At 35.6% G+C, this 23,830-nt stretch overlaps 1 protein-coding gene across 1 annotated transcript; it reads left to right on the forward strand.

The window, feature by feature from the left end:
• The first annotated feature begins 4,777 nt into the window (after window positions 1-4,777).
• On the forward strand, window positions 4,778-22,011 carry LOC111047753 (dual specificity protein phosphatase 14). The gene is made up of 3 exons (XM_039438353.1): window positions 4,778-5,230; window positions 11,671-11,905; window positions 21,238-22,011. Exons 1-3 carry the CDS (start codon window positions 5,142-5,144, stop codon window positions 21,556-21,558), a joined length of 645 nt encoding a protein of 214 aa, XP_039294287.1. The 5' UTR covers window positions 4,778-5,141; the 3' UTR covers window positions 21,559-22,011.
• The last annotated feature ends 1,819 nt before the right edge of the window (window positions 22,012-23,830 follow it).

The following is a 23,830-nucleotide window of genomic DNA, read 5'->3' on the forward strand; positions in this document are numbered from 1 at the left end:
TTGTTCACTTTTGTTTTGAAATTATTTCTATTTTTAATTTCATCATCAGTAATTCCTGCCAAAACTAGATCTTTCTTAACATTCCTAATCCATTCTCCTCCATAGGCAAGCAAAGCTACATATTTTACTATTTTTTTTGGTGATTCTATGGTCAGGGAGCCTCATGATATGACCATAGAATTTTAGACGTCTTTTTCTCATGTCTGTTACAATATTTGAATGTTGCTCAACTGTGCTATTTTTCTGTAATCTATAACCATTCTCAGTTATTTATAGTGTATTAATAACAATTTGGGGAAGAAACAGTTTCGGGCTGTGCCTGTTAGTTCCTCCTCAATTATTTTAAAGAATTGTGTTCTGTTTAGCAATAGTTTATGAATAAATAACGAGCGAAGCTCGATGCCCCGATATTAGAACTTTAAACTGCAATAAAACAACATTGGATTATTCGATTGACATAATTTTCGTTAATATAATCTTCTGACAATTATTAATTTTGAATTTTATTTCTGGCATATGATTGCCGCACGGCTGGCTGTGATTTAGTCCAATCTGGACGTCCAATTTTCTATTACTTTTTCCTACAGTTACGTTGAAAAGTGGCCATTGCTGCACAGATTACAGAACGCAAAGAATCACTTTTCCGCTCTAGTGCGGGAAAAATTTTTCTGCACTCCAGATTTGCAACATGGCAACGCAAAATACTTAGTAGGTTATATGGAGCAACAGTGCAGCAAAATCAAAATGAAGTTGGTAACAGTGACTGCTGTGGCTGCTATAGTGAGCAGAGGTGCAACCAAGCACAACGCGCTAATTATTATTCATTATATATTATAACCAAGGACAACGAGGACTTTAGGATTTTAGGATTAAGGTTTTTATCAATAATAAAATTACACAGAAAAACATTTGATGGATTTCAGGCAATTTTACCCATAATTACCCACTTTTCATATTCAATGGTAACTGTAGGAAAAACTTAATGTGAAATACGTGCGCAAAGTTCCTCTGCTGCACTCAAGAAACCATTCCGCCCTCGCCTACGGCTCGGGCGTAAACGTTTCTTTCGGTGCAGCAAACTGACACTTTGCGCACTAGTTGCACAAATAACTATTTCCATCATTTGTTTCCGTATATCCACCCCGACACATATTATCATAGTGGGGTATCATAATTAGAACTAAGTTTAGTATTAGCAACTTTGGTATGTATAATATAATAATTATGTATATGTTTTGTCAATAAACTCCTCTGGTTGCAATTCATTGGCAATCAGAGAAATTATTATTATTATTATTATTATTATTATTATTATTATTATATTATTATTATATCAGCAATAGCCCGGAAATGTTGTCTTCCAAATGGTCAAACATTTGTCGCTTACTCGCATAGACTATGACTTTACATAGCCCCACAGAAAGTGGTCTAGCGGTAAAAAATCACAAGATCTTAGAGGCCAATTCACAGGTCCAAAACGTGAAATCAGGCGTTTACCAAGCATGCTTTCAATAAATCGATTCTGGCATGAGGTGTGACATGCTGCACTGTCTTGTTGGAACCCCATCTCATGAACATCATGGTTGTTCAATTCAGAAACGAGAAAGTTAGTAATCCTCCATGTAGTGGATGGACACATATCCAATTCCTGTGCTCGATGGCGGATAGTCCATCCTCACTCGGGTCTTCCTCATATGCTACGCTCTACAGTAGCAAAAGCTTCTTCAGCGAGTTATCAATAAGGTAGGCCATCCACAGGAACCGATTTCGTCCGAACTAGCATCGGCCGAAAACTACCGAACTCGTCCGAACGATCCCCCAACAAAGAAAGGAATAGAATACTCGTCCATTGCAACAGGTTCATACGGCCGATCCGCATTGAATGCGATTTTCCGGCTCCATCCGGCCGAACTAACTAGTCGAGCTGAGACAACAAAGTGTTCCTAACCTAAAATTGTTTCATAGTCTTGTTTGTTTTTGTTTTTTTAAGTTGTTCTGTTTCAAAAAGTTGTAACTATGGACAATGAAAAGTTGATAAGTTTGATTCAAGAGCATGTTCCATTGTGGGGTATGCGAGACAAAAGTTATCATCGTTGTGATGTCAAAGGAATCTGTGAACAAAGATTGCTTGATAATGAATAACTAATTTAGTGGATATTTTTTGTTGAAGGTAAGATTATTGTAATGAATAACTCGACCTCCCTCTGTGAATATTAAACAGAATGTAAACCACTAACCTCACTTCAAGTACTCTCACTTATGCAGAACATTTGGTGCTAGAACTCAATTTAAACTAACTAATTTAGCGGATATTTGTTTATTCAATTTTCAAAATCTCAATATAATCATTGTTGATGAAAAATGTTGGTGGCTATGATAGTAGTTGATTCAATAATTTGCGACTAGACTGACGTAAACGGTTCCAATGAACGACCATATGCCGAATTGACGGCCGGCAGGTTCGTCCGATGCAACGGCCGAACGGATCGGTTGAATACGGTTCCTGTGGACGTTTACCCTAAGAGTAAACGTGGTGCGAAAACGTTCCATGTGTAATCGAATTAACTGCTCTGATAGACGATTTTGTCGACGATAAAATAGATATAGGGCGCGAACAAACTTCAACCAAATTTGGTCTACTATTCTCCATCCATATACCTATAATATCATTCATACTTTCAGTATCTTTTAGTTCCACTCATTTATTTCATTTATAAGGTGATTGGTATTTATTTTATCATTGATATAACCGGTTTGACTGTTTTGCCTTTCTGGTTTATGCTCTTTTTCATTCTCTCTTCTGAGAATTTCTGGAATCCCTGCCACTGCGGTCTTCAATAAAATATTGTTTTTTCTTCTTTATTTATTCTATTAATCAATCAATGTATTAAGTAAACTTATTCCTACATACTCATTCTTAAATATACATCAGCACAATTTATTATCTATTTTATAATCAGAATATTAATAATACATCTACAATATTCTCTATTATTTACTTCTATGAGCAGATTAAGCTTATCTTCTTCTTCTTCTTCTTCTTCTTCTTCTTCTATATATATAAAAGCGAAATGGCACTCACTCACTGACTGACTGACTCACTCACTCACTCACTCGCAGTACTAAAAATCTACCGGACCAAAAACGTTCAAATTTGGTAGGTATGTTCAGTTGGCCCTTTAGAGGCGCACTAAGAAATCTTTTGGCAATATTTTAACTTTAAGGGTTGCTTTTAGGGGTTTAAAGTTCGTATTTTAGCATGTATATTCTTCTTCTCCCAAACTCTTAATTATAATTGAAATTTCCTTACCATATGTCACTATAGAACTATAATCTAGATAGAGTACCTCTTCTAAACAGTTGTTAACTGGCAACTTAATTAATAATTTTGTCAGGTTGGCATTAAGTTGAGTTGACTTTGTTAGGTTGGCACCAAGTTGAAGATTTAAATGCATTTATCGCGGAAAAATTGATTGGGCACTGCTACTTCAATCCTGGGATTATTATATTATTATCCGTCAGGCTCGCTTCGCTCGCCATATCCGTTTAGCCAGACGTTTAGTCTGGCCCCCAACTGGATTGTCCTAACATATGATAAAAATGCTCAAATGAAAAATGCAGGCGAGCGAAGCGAGCCTGCTGATTTCACTCTTGGTCGATCCAGTCGGTGGTCCAGGGGGCGGAGCCCCCTGGCTAGACGGATATGGCGAGCGAAGCGAGCCTGACGGCTAGTTATGTATAAAGTGGAACTCCCCCCCTACACTCAGATGGATAGTTTAGTAGGGGGATTCCAAAATATGTTGTAAATTGTATTTCTTATTCGTGTATTATGTTTTTTTGGAAATAAACTGAATTGAATTGAATTTTAATATGTAAAACTAGAACCCTTTCATTCATATTCTCATTAACATGACATGTTTAATGTCATCACCATTAATATTCATTCATATTTCAATATTCAATACATCAATATTCATTCATATTTCATTCATATTCTCATTAAGATGACATGTTAAATGTCATCATCCACCATACTTAGAGGTCCACTGAGCCTCGACTAAATTTAATGTCTGAACTTTAATCAGCTTTTCACAACACATAAAGAGTAAACAAGCTAGTAAATTTTCGAAAAACATTTACAAATTGATGGAACGAATCTTGATGAAAGGGGGAAACAGAAAATAGTTCGTCAATTTTCAAAAACAACCCACAAAGTGATTGAAAGAATTTTTCATCTGAGCGGCGCGTAAACAGAAAAAAACATCAAGAGACCGCATAGTTTTGTGATGACGCCGCGTTATCTGAACTATTGAGAGGAGAAACATTCACTTCAAATTGTCACTGTTAGTTGAAAGGGAAAGCTTCGATGTTATTCATAGGGTAATCTGACAGTTTGAAAAAGCGTTTCTCACTACAGGAATCGGCGGGCTTGTTTTGAGAGACTTCTCACACACACTCACTGATTACTACTCACACATACTACACACACCACTGAAACATACACACACAGAGACGCTTGTACGCGCATGCGCGACACGCGACAGGTAAACGCCGACGCCGCAAAAGAACGCGCGGCGATTTTTGGCCGAGCGACAAGAACGCGCAGAACTGAGGAATTCCGAGCGTCCGCCCGTCGCCCCCTAGAATTCGGAGAAAAGAATGAAAGGGGGTGGAAGAAGGAAAAGAAGAAGAAGAAGAGGTGGTGGAGGAGGAGGAGGAGGATGAGAATGAGAAAGAGGTGACTGTGCCAGTAGCGAGTCAGTCAGTTATACACCAGCAATCGTTTGAGTTACTCATCATTTGTGATACGAACTTCAACCAGCGTGGTCTTATCGATCTATTTATTCATTCATCTGTTTATCTGAGTAATTGTAAATTATTTATTCATTCATCAGTATATTCGAGCAGTTACAAATTACTAGCAGTTAAAAATCATCATTGATAATAGCTTTTAAAAAGTATTTATCAAGTTACAAATTCAACGGAGCAGTTGTAAATAAACTATTCACGTTTCAGATAATTTCTGAAACAATAATTATTGATATACAAGTAGGCCTATCCAGGAGTTGAACTAATAATCTTACAAATTCTTCGGAGTAGTTGCAAAGAGTTTATTTATTTGTCGGAGAGCATCTGTAAAAATGACGGTAATCAAGGAAGTGGATTCCTCCTCGGAAAAAGAGAACTGCATGGTTGGAGAAAATCAGAAGAAAACTTCAGTTTCGGACTTGTGAGTAGTGTGCAGAATATTCCATTAAATGACTATTTTATCTGTGTTTTTGTTATCTTTTCATATCGTGTGAAAAACATATTCATTTAGTAATTATTAATCAGACAGATAGATAGATAAATTTATAGTGAGGTTCAAATCCAATGGCATTATCAATGGTATTGCTATCCTTATCTATCATTCAACAAAGCGGATAGCGCTATCTCTTTCTCGCTTTCCTCTGTTGCCAGATCATCTTTTGACAATGCAGAATTGATCAATAATTAACAAAATATTCCATCTTAATTATAGAAAATCATTAAGAAAAATATAATTTCTTGCTTGATAGAATATAATTGATTATTTTAAACGGGAATGAACAGTTAATATGACATCATTAAACCTGTATCAGCTACCGTCTATAGAAGGCATTGACAAGACAGGGGATTGGCAACGTTGTTATCCTATATTTCTCTACTGCCAGCATTATAACGTAGACCTCACTATAGATAGATGGATAACGAATTCATTGATCTTCAAAACAAAAACACAATTGAAATTTCAAAGCAGAAGAAAAATTCAAATTGGCAAGGCTCATGCAAGAGTTGCAAGTTTATCTGTACCACATCCTATAAATATTATCGTAGTGGAATCAGTTATATGAATCAATTTGACTTCCAATCAATAGCAAAGGCTCCCATTTGAACAATGCTGACCGTTTAAAGTGAATCTCAGTACGTTTTCTGTAGTAAGATTCCAATCAAATTATTCTATTTCTCAAATTCAATTTCCCGGTCACAGTTACAATATTTTCTGTTAAGAATTTACGGAAATCTTATGAAAATTTTAAATGTCTGTACAGGTGTGTCTCCGTAATTTTCTAAACCTTATAGACGACTCTTCAATCAGGTGTGGCTCTTGAGCAGTAGGCTAAAACCTCGCACACTCACATCGATTTTTGATCGTACGATATTTGTTCGTCCTTATAAATTCAATCCTATACTATTAAACGAGCAACTTCTGTTTATATAAATATAAATAAAATAAAAATCTCAGACCCTTTTTTGAAAAATTTTTCAAAAAGGGTACTGAGATTTTTATTTTATTTATATTTATACTCTGTTCATATGTTCAGATGTTTATATGTTTGTATTTCACCAGATCTTGAAAACGGCTCTAACGATTCTCACGAAATTCAGAACATATTAGGTTTATATATAAAGATTCGATTGCACTAGGTCTCATCCCTGGGAAAACTCGCTGAAGGACATTAAAGGGATAATTATTTTTCATCGTTGGAAAAACAGCTGATAATAATTATTTTGTCGTCTGTTGGTGATGGAAGTGAGTGAGCGAGTTCATGTGTAAATTATGACTCAGCTGTTGAACTTTTGTAATCATTCAATCAGGTACTTAGTGCCGGTTGCAAAAAAGCCGGGTTATTTTCAATCATGATTAATTCCAGTAGATCCTTCTTTTTGAAATGGTCTTCTCTGTGAAGTTAATCAGGAATAAAATTTAACCGGCTTTTGTGCAACTGGGCCTTTATGAGGGAAATTTTTGCATTCCTCTGGGAATTAATCTCAATTTACTGTGATTAGATAGAGCATTTGTGTATGAATGGTATTATAATTTCTTCTTTCGTAATAAATGTTTTATGCTTTTGTACTCCAGAGCGAAGCTCGGTCCCCGAAATTTAGATTAAGCAGATGATGTTTGTCAGGCTCCATCTGATAGAAATTATAAGGACGGCAAAATATCGTACGAATAAAAATCGATGGGGTTTCAGAGTAACAACTAAATATTCCAAAACACTACAAAAATTCTTTATCATCATCATCATAAACAAAATTAGAAAACTATCATACTCAGAAATCAGACAACTATTCAAACAATCCAATTTCACAAGAAGGAATTCCCTCCAAGTTATGATTCATAACGTCGATCAGAGATATTCGCATGTCTAGCTATTCCCTCCCAAGACCAAGGCTCTCCCGAAATAAAACCAATCACTTTTTGGCCCCGGTTCAGATATTCAGACATATCTCCAAACAAGAATGCGATTACCAAAGTAAATACCGATGGATGCTTGTAAATACTGGATTAAAAATACAACTGAACACTAGTATATACTAAGTATATACTGGGATGTATATCGAGAAGATACCTAATAATATGCTAGTTGAATAGTACATATTGAAGACTTGTACATACTAAGTACATACTGGATATAATATCGAGAAGATACCCAATATGCTAGTGGAATAGTACATATTGAATATAATTATACTCTTAGGTACAAAACATATATATACTAGGGAAGTAGAGGAGCTCTGAACAACTGAATTGTTCGAAGACTGTATTTTAATGTATTCTAGTAAAAATACTATCAATATTATGTACTGTAGTAGTGAAATGTACTATAGTGAGGTCCACGTTATAATGGCAGTGGAGAAAGATATGAGAACAACGTTGCCGAACCTCTGTCTTGTCAATGCCTTCCATAGACGGTAGCTGATACAGGTTTATTGATGTAATATCAACTGTTCATTCTCGTTTAAAATAATCGATTATATTTTATCAAGCAAGAAATAAAATTTTCAATTATTCCATAATGAATTTTCATAATTAAGATGAAATATTTTGTTAATTGACTATTAATTCTACATTGTTGAAAGACGATCTGGCAACAGAGCAAAGCGAGGAAGAGATAGTGCTATCCGCTTTGTTGAATGATAGACAAGGATAGCAATACCATTGCTTATCAAACACTACCATTATAACGTGGACCTCACTGTAGTAAGTACTATGGATATCATGTACTATAGTAGTAGAATTTACTATAGTCAGGTCCACGTTATAATTGCAATATTGGATCAACATTTGTGTTACTGTCCTTGTCTATTATTCGATAGAGCAGATAGCGCTATCCTTTTCCACCTTCACAACGTTGCCAACAATCGTTTTCCAACAATGTAGAAATATAATTAACAAATTATTTAATCTCAATTATGAAAAGTTATCATTAAATCAATTAAAAAATATTTTTTCCTCCACCTCCTGTCTAAGTGCTTACTTTACTCCCTGGTGTCACTTTTTCGCTCTCGGTACTAAAAAACAGAAAAACTCCCTAGAGAGTAAAAGTAAATCCATTCAAATAACATGGGAAGCATCTCTATTTTAAAAACGTACATTTGAAATAGGTTAGTCAGTATATTAACAGTTAATCAGTATATCAGATACAGTATATCAGTATCAGGTATATTCTGAAGAAGGCAGAGAATCGGCAACGTTGTTCTCCTATCTTTCTCCACTGACATTATAACGTGGACTTTACTAGAGTAAATACTATTGATTATTTTTGTACTAGTATATACTATTAATTCTTCGTGTACTAGTGAATAATATTACGAGTAAATACTATTAGTACAATTCTCAGTAGATAATTAGATTAAGTAGAGTAAACACTACAACTAGATGCAATAATAGAAATGCAATCTCGGTTAAGTACTTGGCGTGGGTTAAGTATTATTGAAGTCTTGTCGGAAACACCAGCAATAACAATTCAAGCCTGATGAGAAGACATTGTTCAACCAAAATAGAACTTGAATTTCAAATAGCTTGCAACTTTCAATACTGAACTTGGAATTGTAGAATATTGAATGGAAACGACATGAGATTGCCAACTAATTCAATAAAACAATTTGATATAAGTTACTATAGTTTAGGTTGTCACAATCCACAGTAAACCATTGCTCGGTTGATACTGCAACTCAGTGGAGTGATGGGGGAAAGTTTTGGAATGCATAGGTGACTCATTCACTGACACCACCCCATTCTATAGTTTTGTGTAGCCAAAAAACTGACACTGTTGTACTTTTTACAACAGTGCGACTGCCGGAAGATTAAGGCTGTGCAAATGCTAAAAATAAACTTTCCACTAGTGATATTTTTCCAAGTTTTTCGATTTGTATATCATTTAAGCTATCAAAATGAAAATGTTTTCTCAGGAAAACATTTTTTTCCGATCATTACTTTTTGAGATATGAGCGTCTGAAGTTTGAATTTTTGGGACAGAACATTTCAAATTCGGTAAGAGATGAATCCATAAGATTTGGAGCATTTAGAGATTTAGAGCATTTGGAGATTTAGATTATGGATTCTTCATGGTATTGTTGATCTAGTGAAACAAAAATTTCACGAAAATATCCATTTTTGAAAAAGTTATTCAATTTACCAAAAATAACTTTTTGTTGTGTTATTTTTGGTTATTTTTAGTAAATTTAATAACTATCTTAAAAATGAATATTTAAAGACAATTTTTGTTTTACTAGATCAACAATACCATGAAGAATCTATGCTCCAAATCTTATGGATTCATCTCTTACCGAATTTGAAATGTTCTGTCCCAAAAATTTAAACTTCAGGCGCTCATATCTCAAAAAGTAATGATCGGAAAAAAAATGTTTTCCTGAGAAAAGTTTTTCATTTTGATGGCTTAATGATATACAAATCGAAAAAATTTGAAAGATATCACCAGTAGAAAGTTTATTTTTAGCCTTTGCACAGCCTTAATCTTCCGGCAGTCGCACTGTTGTAAAAAGTACAACAGTGTCAGTTTTTTGGCTACACAAAACTATTGAATGGGGTGGTGTCAATGAATGAGTCACCTATGCATTCCAAAACTTCACCCCCATCACTCCTCTGAGTTGCAGTATCAACCGAACAATGATTCAGTCTTTAGGTACCATTTAGTTGCGACAGTGCATAAGATAGGGAAAGACTGTATACGGGGTCTGTAAACGAACCAATAACACAGAATTGATGGTTTTGCTTGATGTACCTTATTGGGCAATGAAATGGTAATCATCCACATGATCATAGGCGTAATATAATCCAAGAAGATGGAAATAGTTATTTGTGCAACTAGTGCGCAAAGTGACAGTTTGCTGCACCGAAAGAAACGTTTACGCACGAGCCGTAGGCGAGGGCGGAATGGTTTCTTGAGTGCAGCAGAGGAACTTTGCGCACATATTTCACATTAAATTTTTCCTACAGTTACCATTGAATATGAGAAGTGGTTGATTATGGGTAAAATGATGGCTTAAATCCATCAAATGTTTGTATAATTATGTTATTAATAACAACTTTAATTTATTTTAAACTTGATAATCCAATTGCAAATTAATAATTGATAATTTATTCAAATTAAAAATTAAATTAATCCATTTAATTTGAAAATTTGATTAATTTTTAGTAAATCTTAATTCCTAAATAATTTTTCAACCAATCAATTTATGAGTGAAAATATTTTTTATTTGAAATAATGAATAATTAATAATATTCAAAATGTAGACTATATTTAATGAGCTCAGCAATACTTTGCGCACTAGAGCGGAAAAGTGATTCTTTGCATTCTGTAATCAGTGCAGCAATGGCCACTTTTCAACGTAACTGTAGGAAAAAATAATTATACAATTAATTAATATGTTTTGACAGTAAACAAAGTACATAACACTTGAAAAATTGGATGTTGTAAAAAATACAACACGCGACTGCTCGTGCGATTGAGTAGGGCGCGACTACCGGAAGGTTAAACATTGAGCAGTAGATTGTGATAGTATGGTTGAAGCCCTACTATTGGCTGTTAGTTTTTGACCAATGAAGAATGAGCTCTACAGCCATTGGTCGATACTATCATTCCCATGTATTCCAAATATGCGGTCATGAGAACCATTAGATTCTCATTTTCTATTTCTCTGCTTTTACATGGGCTCTTCATCTCTCTCACTGGTTTTGTGGATAAGGGCCTTAAGCTTCTCTTCAGGCGCCAACCTAATCTTCTAAGCAGTGAGCTTCCTCTCTTACCAACTCTAAAAACGCAGTCTGAAAAAATGCTGAATATGCTCTGGCCTTTAGAATTCTATTTTCAATTATCTTTCCTCAGTATTCTCTATTTATTTTTTTTGCTTTTACATGGGCTTGTCATTACTATTCTTGGTTCCGTTGAGTTAGTTCAATTGTAGTGAACAAATTGATCAATGGAGAGATGAATTGATAAATGAATGAATGATCGGATAAATGACAGAATAAATAAATCAATAGTATTTTTCTAATCGAAATATGATTTTTGTGTTTTGAATTGTTAATTGGAGTGTGTAATTTGAAAATGTCCAAGTGACACATAACCTAGCTACATTTGGACTTTTGTATAAATTATAATTGAAACGGTTTTGAGCATAAGCCTGAGGTACTCTTCTAAAAGTTGTGTAATTCTGAATGATTAAATAAATAAATCAATCAATGAAAACTAACCTCTATTGAAATATTCACTTTTCCAATACATTAAATACGATATTTCAGTCAAAATTATATGAATAATAGCTAAAAGCTCTGTACTCACAATTTGGAGCGCTTCCGGACGCCATGTCCATCCTCAACACGCGATTGTTGTTTTGCAGATTCAGCATCTCAGAAGTGGCGCCGGAACTGCTGCTGTGTGGGGCGGCAGCCGTGAACGAGGACTCGCTGAAGGCGGCAGGGGGCGTGGCCTGCGTCATAAGTGCCGCCCCCGAGTTACCCCCGCCTCCACTGCCTCCGAGTCCCGCCTCCACTGTGCTACGTATCCCTGTACTGGACACTCTCAACCAGGATATCCTCACTCATCTGCACAGAGTCGCCGACCAAATCAATGAGGTAAGTGAACTGGCGGTGATAAATGAGCTGTAGGTTTGAAATAAAATTAAAATAAGTTGTAAAGGAGACTAGAATTACGTTACGTTTAGATTAAAAAGAGGAAGAAAAGAGAAAAGAGGTGATGAAGGAGGAAAAAGAGCCTTCAATGTGATAAAGCCTTCAAAGAATTTATAGTTTCTTTATTGAGGTTCACTTGCCCTTGTTTCAACTCCCTCATTCAATTCAATACTGAAATCCTCTCAATATAACAAACAATTTCTCAACAACTTCGAATAAATTTGGCCTGATATTAACTTTGAACTTTAAATTTCCTCAGTAAGAACATAACCTATTTTTCGGACATTTCATTATTTATTAAAATTTGGGAACAGAATAGTTTTGGGCTATGCCTGTTGTTCTATCCCGATCATATTCATATGATTTGTAATTATATCAACGAATAAATAAATAAATAAATAATATTTTCCATCCACAAACTTAAAATATCATCCAATCTTTCATGTACGGTATCTTCTATTGTGAGGCTGAGGTCCACGTTATAAAGGCAGTGTTTGATCAGCAATGGTATCGCTATCTGTGTCTATCATTCAACAAAGCGGATAGCTTTTTCTCGCCTTGCTTTGTTGCCAGATCGTCTTTTAACAATGTAGAATTAATAATTAATCAACAAAATATTTCGTCTGAATTAAGAAAATTCATTAAGAAATTATTGAAAAATATAATATCTTGCTTAATAAAATATAATTCATTATTTTAAACAAGAATGAACAGTTAATATTACACCAATAAACCTGTATCAGCTACCGTATATAGAAGGCATTGACAAGACAGAGGATCGGCAACGTTTTTCTCTTTCTGTGTAGTTGAGAAGTTCATATTGTGGTAATTATTCATATTGAATGAAAAAGACTAAGAAATTGTAAAAACCACTGATTTATTGATAATTAGAAAGACCGGTTTCGGTTATTACACCATTGTCAATCTCTGATAAACTCCAGATCTGGTTCTACGGTTTATCAGAGATTGACAATGGTGTAATAACCGAAACCGGTCTTTCTAATTATCAATAAATCAGTGGCTTTTTGACAATTTCTTAGTCTTTTTCATTCAACGTTTTTCTCCTATCTTTCCCCACTGCCATTATAACGTGGACCTCGCTATACACTTGTTGTAAGCTGAAAGTGTGTTGCACTTCATGTTTACATTTTTTGTAGACTATATTGCTTCAGTAAAAAAATCCAAAAGAAAGACCAGTTTTGTGAGCCGATGGCAATCTGCTCTTGGAACGCCTCTCTCCAATTCTATTGGTCGATACTCGTTTCAATGTCAGCTGAGAAATCTACTACGTCACACAGTTTCGACCAATCATGAACGACCTCACTATGGATTCATCCTATTTTACGAAAAGCAATCCACTTTCAATTCCAAGTTGCTACTTTTATTACCCAATAACCAATCCTTTCAACAAACGACGGAAATTCATGTCAAACAACAATAGATAAACGACAAAGATGAAATGAGTAACGTGCTGCTGTGAATGTGAGTGAGATATACATATTTACCCATTCGCCTAGACCAGCCTATGAAACTTGTTTTCGTTCACAACTTTCATCACAAAAACTTCGAGCTTTTAAAGCTTAAAGCTTCGAGCTTTTATTAGCGTGCAGACTGCAGAGGTCTCAAAGTTATTTGTTGAATATTACTGGAACGGGAGGTCTTTCAATAGTACTCTTCCTTTCTTCTTTAGCACTTCAGCCCAATATGAGCTTTGGCCGCCTCCACTACAGCTCTCCATGTTTCTCGGTCCTCAGTCATTTGTCTCCATCCTCTACATCCCATTTTTTGGAGATCGTCTCTCACTTCATCTTCTCGCCTCATTCTCATTCTTCTTGAATGTAGCCTCTCCTTGAATATTATTTTAGGCATTCTGTTCTCATTCATTTTACAGATATGTCTAAACCACCCAAGCCGCTGCGCCTTTATCAATTTTTCAATATTTCGGCCTTTTATCAATACCTCGAGCTCTGAATTGGTTCTTCTCCTCCACTCCTCTTCTTCTTTAACTGGACCATAAATCTTTCTTGGTATCTTCCTTTCAAGAACACCTAAATGGTTGCTTTCAATAGTACACAACTCCTAATAGAGTATTTCGATACTATCATAGAAAATTACTAATCATGTTTCATTTTAAAATATAAGAAGGGTACTTGTAATTTCTATAATTCGTACACAATTTATTAGTCCTGAATTATTGAACAAATTATCCAAAAAATACTACTTCAGAGTATTTTATTCCAACGAAATATAAACAGTGAATAATTCAGGAGAAGGAGGTTTGTGAATACAACGTGCTGTGGGGACTCTAAATACGATCTGAATTGAAAATGGATGAAAAATTGTTCCCAGATTCCAATACAACTGCAATATCTGCTTCTCATACAGTTAGGAATAATGTCAATGGGAAAGATTCATAAGAGATACCTACTATGAAGATGAAAAATCTAACAAAATGATAGGATACACGATTCAGTTAATCTCCATTGTTACCAAAATAAGAGGTCTAAACTATGAACTTGATATTTTGCATGTAGATTATTTATTCACCTAGGAAGGTTGTAGGCCTATTTTCAATTCTTCAAGATTTCTTTACTTCAAGTTTCCAGTTTGTCAAGTTTGCAATTTGACCCTTGCAGAGCATGGGTCACCCGCTATTAAAAAAAATCTGGTGTTGCGCACTCACACAACTTTCCTTGCCGTTATGAAAATTGATCACCTGACGCTAGTGTTCCCGCGCATCTCAAATCTACTATTCAAAGATTTGAGCCAGCTGGTGACAGGGCAATAACGCTGGAGACACACATGAGGTCTGATATCTCTTCATAGTGAACGCTTTAATAGAATCAACGATAATTTGCAATTGAATAATCACATTTTCTCGAATTTGAAGCTTATTTTCAAATTTAGGTGAAAATGTTACTGAACATAATTGTAGAGATTTTCATGCTCAATCTACTCCACTTGATTTTTTTTGTTTCAATTGTATCTGAAGCCTGATAATTGGGAATCTATCTGCATTGATGGGGCGGAGCTCCTGAAATTTTTACAGATATGGGACTTGTGGCATTTGATGGAGCTTATCGATGACTATTTTAGGTATGAATTTGATCAAAATCGTTGGAGCTGTTTCCGAGAAAATCACGAAAAACCCTGTTTTTGACAACATTTTCGCCATTTTAGCCGCCATCTTGAATTGCATTTGATCGAAATTGTTCGTGTCGGATCCTTATAGTGAAAGGACCTTAAGTTCCAAATTTCAAGTCATTCCGTTAATTGGGAGATGAGATATCGTGTACACAGACGCACATACACTCATATATACACACACACACACACATACACACACACACACACACACACACACACACACACACACACCACACACACACACACACACCACACACACACATACAGACCAATACCCAAAAACCAGTTTTTTGGACTCAGGGGACCTTGAAACGTATAGAAATTTAGAAATTGGGGTACCTTAATTTTTTCGGAAAGCAATACTTTCCTTACCTATGGTAATAGGGCAAGCAAAGTAACAATACAATACGTAGTAGAAGGGGCGGTTGTTGTGAAGCACCAGTTGATTCATTCGAGAGAGAAAATGATCTTGACAAATCTCTCTAAACAAGTTGAACCCCACCGATTATAGAGTGAATACTTTCGGTCACATTCCTGCGCTGAGTGAGGTAAATATAGATGTGTGATTACTCCTCCTCCTCCTCCTCCTCCTCCTCCTCCTCCTCCTCCTCCTCCTCTCCCTCTTCCTCTCTCCATTCTCTGAGTGAGAGCCGTGAGGTAAATTCTTGACTGCCGTCCAGAACTTCCTGAGAATGAGACTCGAATTCCTCGCAACGTTGTTACGCTGCGCAGTTCTGTGACGTCACTGAGCATGCGCAGACCGGTTTTGGCACGTTGATGACGTCACTGAACTCTGTGATTTTTCTAAAACCGTAGCTACCTTCAAAGTAAACAAGTTGGGCGATTTTGGCACCACTGGATCAACCACACACTCTCAACAAAAATCTGGCCACAAATTTATGAGTTCAAACTCATAAAGTTCACTCATAAATCGTTCAGATTCTGGCTGGATTTTTATCTTGCTTATTTCTCAATTCACTGCAGTCGTCACTTGATAGATTTATTCGATTTTCAAATTCTTCACAGTCAATTTTCGGTCATGGAACTCTTTTAACCTGGGTTGGAAGGCGTTATTCTCTTTAGTTAGTTCCACGTTATAATGGCAGTGAAGAAAGATAAGAAAACAACGTTGCCAATTCTCTGCCTTGCCACTGTATAGGATAGCTGCCTTCTGCCTGTAGATTCTCTGCTTCCTGTATAGGATAGCTGATACTGGTATATCTAATGTAGAATAATATTAACTGTTCATTCCTGTTAGAAATAATCAATTATTGACCGGGCGAAGTGAGGTCTAAGATTCAAGTCGACGGTTTGGCATTTCTCTTAATGTTTAAATGTTTGAATATTTGAATGTTTATATGTTCATATGTTGCGCATTTACGGCGAAACGCGGTAATAGATTTTCATGAATTTGACAGGTATGTTCCTTTTTACATTGCGCGTCGACGTATATACAAGGTTTTTGGAAATTTTACATTTAAAGGATAATATAAAAGGAGAAAGGAGCCTCATTCATGCGCCAATATTGGAGTAAAAATGAGACTACAGAATTATTCATCATAAATAAGCTGTCTAGTGGACTATAATAATACCCGTTCAAAAACATCGAACATGTTGAAAATGTATCTTTTCATCAACGTTGTAGACAGTTGCAGCCAGACCTGATAACAGCGCTCACACTCACATTCCGGGACGATACGTCACGGTACGATAGGACAGAAAGCTCTATGTTTATTTAGGATTTTTCTAGACATTTTAAATTGATGAATTATTTATTAATTTTTGAGAAAACATAACAACAGGTCAATGTAACTTACTGAGCGCGAGGTCTACTGTTCATAGAACCACTAGTATTCCAGTAGTAAATATTGCATATTTTAATTGAGATCAAACACTTTGTCAATTGATTATATTCCTGCATAGTCAAAACACGATCTGGCAACATAATGGAGGTATAAAAGGATATCGCTATCTGCTTTGTCAAAATGATAGACAAGGATAGCAACACCATTGTTAGTCAAATCAGCCGTTATAACGTGGACCTCACTATAGTCACCCATTTAATGATGGAGCTTATAATTTATAACCAATTATTGTAATATTAAGTATATATTTATCACTATATAGAATCTGTTAGTCAAACGAGAATATTTTTCAATATTCTAAACTGTTACAAAAACAATGTAGAATAATAATTTGTAGAATGATAATGCAGAATTTGTTATGAGATTGCTAAGATGGATGTGTTGGGTCATAAGAAGGGATAGGATTCGTGATGAGGTGATTAGAGGTACAGTTGGGGTGGGACCACATTGGGTAGGAAGATGCAGGAGGCCAGGATGAGGTGGTTTGGACATGTGCAGAGACCTGAGGTGGATTATGTGGGACAGACGGCGCAGGATTAGGATCTGGGTGGCAGGAGAGGGCGGGATGGCCAAGGATGAGGTAGAGAGAAAGAGTGGAGGCTGATCTGAGGGAGAGGGGTTGATGACACGGGGAGGAGATGGACAGGATTTTGTGGAGGAGACGGCTGAAGGAGGGAAATGCCGATCCCATATGATTGGGATAAGGTGTAGCCAAAGAAGAACAAGAAGGAGATAATGCAGAATTTGTTATTCATATTGTTGAAACACGATCTGGCAACGTTGCAGAGCTAGAGAATGAGATAGCGCGCTTTGTTGAATTGAGTGATAGAGAAGTATAGCAACACCAATGTCGATCAAATACTGTCATTATAACGTGGACCTCACTATACGAAGATGATATGATATTTTATTTGTTTTGTAATTCTTTGTAATTTTGTTTTGTGTGTTTTAATAAATTAATAAATTGAAATTGAAAAATTGATAGGAAGATGATAGACAAGGATATGATAGACACCGCAATGTCAATCAAATAATGCCATTATAACGTGGACCTCACTATACGAATACGATGATGATACAAAGATGATAGGAAGATGATAGACAAGGATAGCAACATGTCAATCAAATAAGCGTGGTTTTCATTAGTAGAGTTAGTGGTAGAGTTTCCTGGGCAAGTACTAACTATCTTGTGAGCTCTCCCAATGAAAACGTTCATGGTAGAGTACTAGTTTCTAGTAGAGTAGAGTGGTATAGCACCGTGGGATATACTACCTCTCTACCACTTGCTTTCCCCCACCATCGCTTCTCACTCTACTCTACCACTACTATACTAATGAAAACGAGATTTAGAGGTTTTGTTTACCCCCATCATAGACTTAGCCTGCTGGAGAATGGTCCGTTTTATATGGGAATGAAAATATTCAATTCAATTCCATCTCACATAAGATAATTTGAGGGCTTGTAGAAGTTCAAAAAAAACTCAGGGAATTCCTTTTGTATTGTGTCCTTACAGATTAGCAGACTTCCTTGTTGGTTGATGTTTTATTAATTTATGAAATCTGTTGTGTTCTATTGACTGTTGTGTTGAAATATGAAGGATGGTAGTAGTATTATTATTAGATTAAACTTTGATGTGTCATATACAGCGGGAGCGTTGCTCCCTTAATGCAGTTTAATAATAATATTGTGACGAACAAGAAAAGTAAATTAAAGTAAACAGTCTCGATCTACTAGAGTAGAGTCGTGCCGTAGGCTATCAAGTTCAAGATGTATTGTTATTTAAATCTGGTGTGGTACACTCACACAACTTTCCTTGCTCATTGATCTATAAAGGTGCGTACAGATTTACGCGCCGCGAACATGAGCAATTCACTTTTAATCAGATGATGCCAAGCTTTTTATATCTGTATCTTACCGTTTATGTAAAAATACAGATATAGTCAGCTGATTAAAAGTGAATTGCTCATGTTCGCGGCGCGTATATCTGTACGCACCTTTAGCCTCATTCTTAAACGAGGATATTCTAGGGGAATAACATTATGCCGATTGGCGGCTAAATAATTTTATTAAAACTACGATTACACTATTGTTATTGTTCCCAGAGTACATTTTCCTTTGTTTGAATTAAGAAATTTGAGGATTTTTCAAAAGTTGTCAAAACAGCTGTTCTACAAATTGAATATCGACGTGTGTTCTTTTGAATAAACTGCTCTACCCACCTACCTCAAGCACGAGAAGGAGGTTACAAAGTAAATTTCTCAAGGATGGGGTGGACCCCTGTTAGTTTCTCAGGGAGGAGACTCATGCTAGTTAATAGAGCTGATATAACTATACAGGGTATGAATTTGAAAAAAATCGGTCAAGTCATTTTTGAGAAAATCGTGTAAAACATGGTTTTTTAGTATATATCCGCCATTTTTCTTAAGAATATTACGGAGCTCCTGAAATTTTCCCAGGAATGAGACTCATGTCAGTTAAATAGCCAGTTTATCTAGGGTCTAAATTTGAAGAAAATCGTTAGAGCCGTTTTCGAGAAAAACGTGAAAACATGGTTTTTTAGTCATTATCCACCATTTTTCCCGCCATTTTGAATTGAATTTTATCGAATTTCTTATTGTCGGATCCTCATGGTATAAGGACCTCAAGTTTAAAATTCCAAGTCAATCGGTTAATTAGGAATGGAGTATTTTAAATTTGAGTCAGCTGTACTTTTAGGAGTAAGTTTGTTTTTTTGGTTCGTGTTAAAAAATTTCTCTAATAAGTGAATATTCTCTATTTTAAAAATAACTGAGTGTTTATTATTATTATTTTGGTATTTGAAAAGAATGGTTTGTATGAATATTTTTGGACTGAAAATTTTATGGAAATCTAGAAGACATAACCTCATTTTGGACTTTTAATGCTACCTAAATTTGGGAGAGAAATAGTACAAGGTATTCTTAGTTTTTCTCTCCCGATCTGTGCTCCATTGTAAAAAGAATAAATAATAATAATAATAATAATAAAGTTGTCGTGTTCACAGACACACACACACACACAGACCAACACACAAAAATCATGTTTTTGGACTCAGGGGACCTTGAAACGTATAGAAAACATGAAATTACGGTACCTTAAATTTTTTTGGAAAGTAACACTTCCCTTACCTATGGTAATAGGGCAAGGAAAGTAAAAAGTATTAATTTCTTAAAATTTATTAAGTATTAATCTATTAAAGTTTCAAAAAGTGTTAATTTATTAAAAAGTATTGACATTTTAGGTTGGTTCTGTTCACTACACAACACACTTTACCTACTATACTCAATTTCAAATTCAAATTCAAATAATCTTTATTCCTTCTTTACAACATAGGTACTTTACAAAAATAGCAAGCGAGATACATATAGTACACGGAATTCCCCCACAAAGACCAATCGTCTGCGTGTGGAGGAGAGTTCCATGGACAACACATTCGCAATCACAAATTTTTTTATAATAATTACAAAGTAAATGAATAGACTATTTTTTAAAAAAATAAGTAAAATAAAGAAAGATAACTTATTCATAATGAGAGAGGATGGCTCTGAGACCGTGTCACGCTGGGTTACAAATAAGAGAAAGGACTAATTTATCATTAGAAAAAAAAGAAGGAAAAATAACATTTATGTCATGTCAAGAAAAATCACTTAATGATTTCAAGGAATTTTATCTCTACAAGGGTTGTTGGCGGGTGTACCGAGAGCAGAGAAGGGCTTCAGCTGCCTCCCAGCCAATGCTATATAGCCACCTGTCGACACCCCTTCTATACACAACCAAACAGCACACCTCAGCCTCTCTGATCTCATTTGGAATGTTTCTATATAAAATGTGTGCTAAGTAATATGAGTTTGATAGTTCTGACCCATGTGTCAATTGAGGAATTTCATAATTATAGTTGGACCTATGGCGAGTTTCATAACGGGAATTTAAATTTGTTTCGCCAATGATCTGAGTTTTGTATTTTTATGTGAATTAAAAGTGATTTGATAAAAAGTTGTCTGATATTTAAAATTATAAATTGCATGATAATTGTCTGTCAGTTGTCTGATAATTGTATTCATAATTGGTAGTGAAAATAGTTACTCGACCAAGTAAGTAGAGTAGAGTTAGTTCGGTAGAGTTAGTATGCCAGTTACTCGACCACTAACTCTACTAGTGAAAACCAGGCTTACTGCCATTACAACATGTATCTCACTATACAGTAAATAATGCACATTCGATAACCTTTTCGTGGTTGTGTTGCAGGTAAAATGCCAAGGCGGTCGCACCCTGGTCCACTGTGTCGCGGGCGTCAGTCGCTCGGCCACTCTGTGTCTGGCCTACCTCATTAAATACCACAACATGAGTCTGCGACGCGCGTTCAACCATCTGCGATCGCGGCGACGCTGCGTGCGTCCCAATTCGCACTTCTTCTATCAGCTGATCCAGTTCGAGTTGGAAGTGAGAGGCAAGACCAGCGTCGAAATGAGACACAACATGGCGGCGCGCGCCATCATTCCCGACGTCTATGAGGAGGACTACATCAAGACGCTGCATTACCAAAATCGTAATATAGGCAGGCATTGATTTGAAACACCTTCATAGCTTATAATCTAAATTGAATTGTCACAATCGTTATTTATATGCGTACAAACACACTGGAAGCGGGGCGAAGCGTCGCTTCGTAGGTGTTAGCAAATAGCTCGACTTAGCCAGCTAACTCCAACATTGTGAATACCCCTAATGAATTATGTAGAAGAGAATGAAAAAGACTAAGAAATTGTCAAAAACCACAGATTTATTGATAGTTAGAAAGACCGGTTTCGGATATTACACCATTGTCAATCTCTGATAAACCAGATAGTTTATCAGAGATTGACAATGGTGTAATAACCGAAACCAGATAGTTTATCAGAGATAGTTGATATAGTTGATAGATATTAACTATCAGAGATAGTTAATTAAGATAACCGAAACCAGATAGTTTATCAGAGATTGACAATGGTGTAATAACCGAAACCAGATAGTTTATCAGAGATTGACAATGGTGTAATAACCGAAACCGATCTTTCCAAGTATCAATAAATCTGTGGTTTTTGACAATTTCTTAGTCTTTTTCATTCAATATGAATAATTACCACAATATCAACTTCTCAACTACACAAACAATGTAGAAGAGAATTTATAACATAAATGAAGAGAACCATACTTCCAATCCCTGTTGCCAAATTTCACTTCAAAAAATCAAAATTCGTCCACCCTTAATAATAGTAACAAAAGATAAAAAATGGGAAATTATAATTACATTAGAATAATAGTACACAGTATAAAATTTGATAATACAATCAAAATAAGGAAGGTCCCCGCTAGGTTAAAAAACCTGTGCGCAGAGGCCTACTGGCTACTTCATTGGGCTATTATGCTGTTAACGGTTTTCATGACTATATTTTGGAATAATTGGACGTGTCTAGCCTCCCTTGCCTAAGATCAAGCTACTTGGATTGTACTAATAATTGGTTTCTGTTAACCTTCCGGCAGTCGTGCTGTTGTGAAAAGTACAACATTGTCAGTTTTTTTGCTGCACAAAACTATTGAATGAGGTGGTGTCAGTGAATGAGTCACCTATGCATTTCAAAATTTTCTCCCCATCACTCCACTGAGTTGCAGTATCAACCGAGCAATGGTTCAGTCTTTAGGTGCCATTCAGTCGCGACAGTGCATAAGATAGGGAAAGACTGTATACGGGGACTGTAAACGAACCAATAACACAGAATTGATGGCTTTGCTTGGTGTACCTTATTGGGCTATGAAATGGTAATCATCCAAATGTTCATAGGCGTAAAATAATCCAAGAAGATGGAAAAAGTGATTTTACAATTAATTAATATGTTTTGACAATAAACAGAGTACATAACACTTGAAAAATTGGATGTTGTACAAAATACAACACGCGACTGACTGCTCGTGCGATAGAGTAGGGCGCGACTACCGGAAGGTTAACGGGCAACCGAGAAGCGTGTTTGGCTGAGAAGGTTCTCAAGAATAGTTTATAAAAACGATCCTATGCGGATTTTTGCTGAGGATCCTGTTATGCAATACGGTATATAAGTTAGTAGATTTCATTAGATTTTTAAATTGATACTACAAGTTATTCTTATCAACTTCATGCAACCTTATTTTGAGATTCTAGTCAAGCAACTAATCATACTCTATCATTTCTATTTTTACTCACAAATCTTATTTTAATATGTAAATATCTAACTTTTGTATGTTATCAGTTTATTATTTATTACCTATCAAAGTTGTAAATTAATCCAATTTATTGAGTTTGTATCAATATAGTTTGTAAGAAATTGTTCAATTATTACAATTATTAATGTAGTCACTACCAAAAGTGTGAATTCGATTCATACAGTTTGTAAACGTGTTGACACAGACATCCCATGGGTTTCTATATCTAGAGCACATGATTATCTATCTATAATATAATAAAGGAAACAATTGGCTTATACACGTACGGGACAGGATTTACAGAATGACGACACAAGAACTTGATAATCTATACCAATGGTCGCCAAACTTATGAGCATGTGAGCTAGAATAGCATTTATAAAACTTCTAGTGAGCTACCAAGGAATATTAGACTAGAGAAAGTATCTTTTATTGCCTATAAAGATACATTTCTAGTATTGAAATTTACTTATCTCATAGTAAAAAGTACAAAAAAAGTTTCAATAAAAGTTGAAATGTATATTTCAATGAGAGCAGTGGAACGTACTCTTTCTGGTCATCAAGTATTTTCTTGATGTTTGGAGTGTACGTTGTAGCCCCGCCATTCTGATGCAATTGTCCAAATGTT

This window comes from Nilaparvata lugens, chromosome 11 (genome assembly GCF_014356525.2).
Source record: "Nilaparvata lugens isolate BPH chromosome 11, ASM1435652v1, whole genome shotgun sequence".
Classification (NCBI taxonomy): Eukaryota; Metazoa; Arthropoda; class Insecta; order Hemiptera; family Delphacidae; genus Nilaparvata; species Nilaparvata lugens.

Bases quoted from the DNA above. Each gene is read 5' to 3' on its own strand.
- LOC111047753 (XM_039438353.1), top strand. From the start codon at position 5,142: ATGACGGTAATCAAGGAAGTGGATTCCTCCTCGGAAAAAGAGAACTGC. The intron at 5,231-11,670 runs GTGAGTAGTGTG...GTTGTTTTGCAG, and splicing joins AAAACTTCAGTTTCGGACTT to ATTCAGCATCTCAGAAGTGG. The intron at 11,906-21,237 runs GTAAGTGAACTG...GTTGTGTTGCAG, and splicing joins TCGCCGACCAAATCAATGAG to GTAAAATGCCAAGGCGGTCG.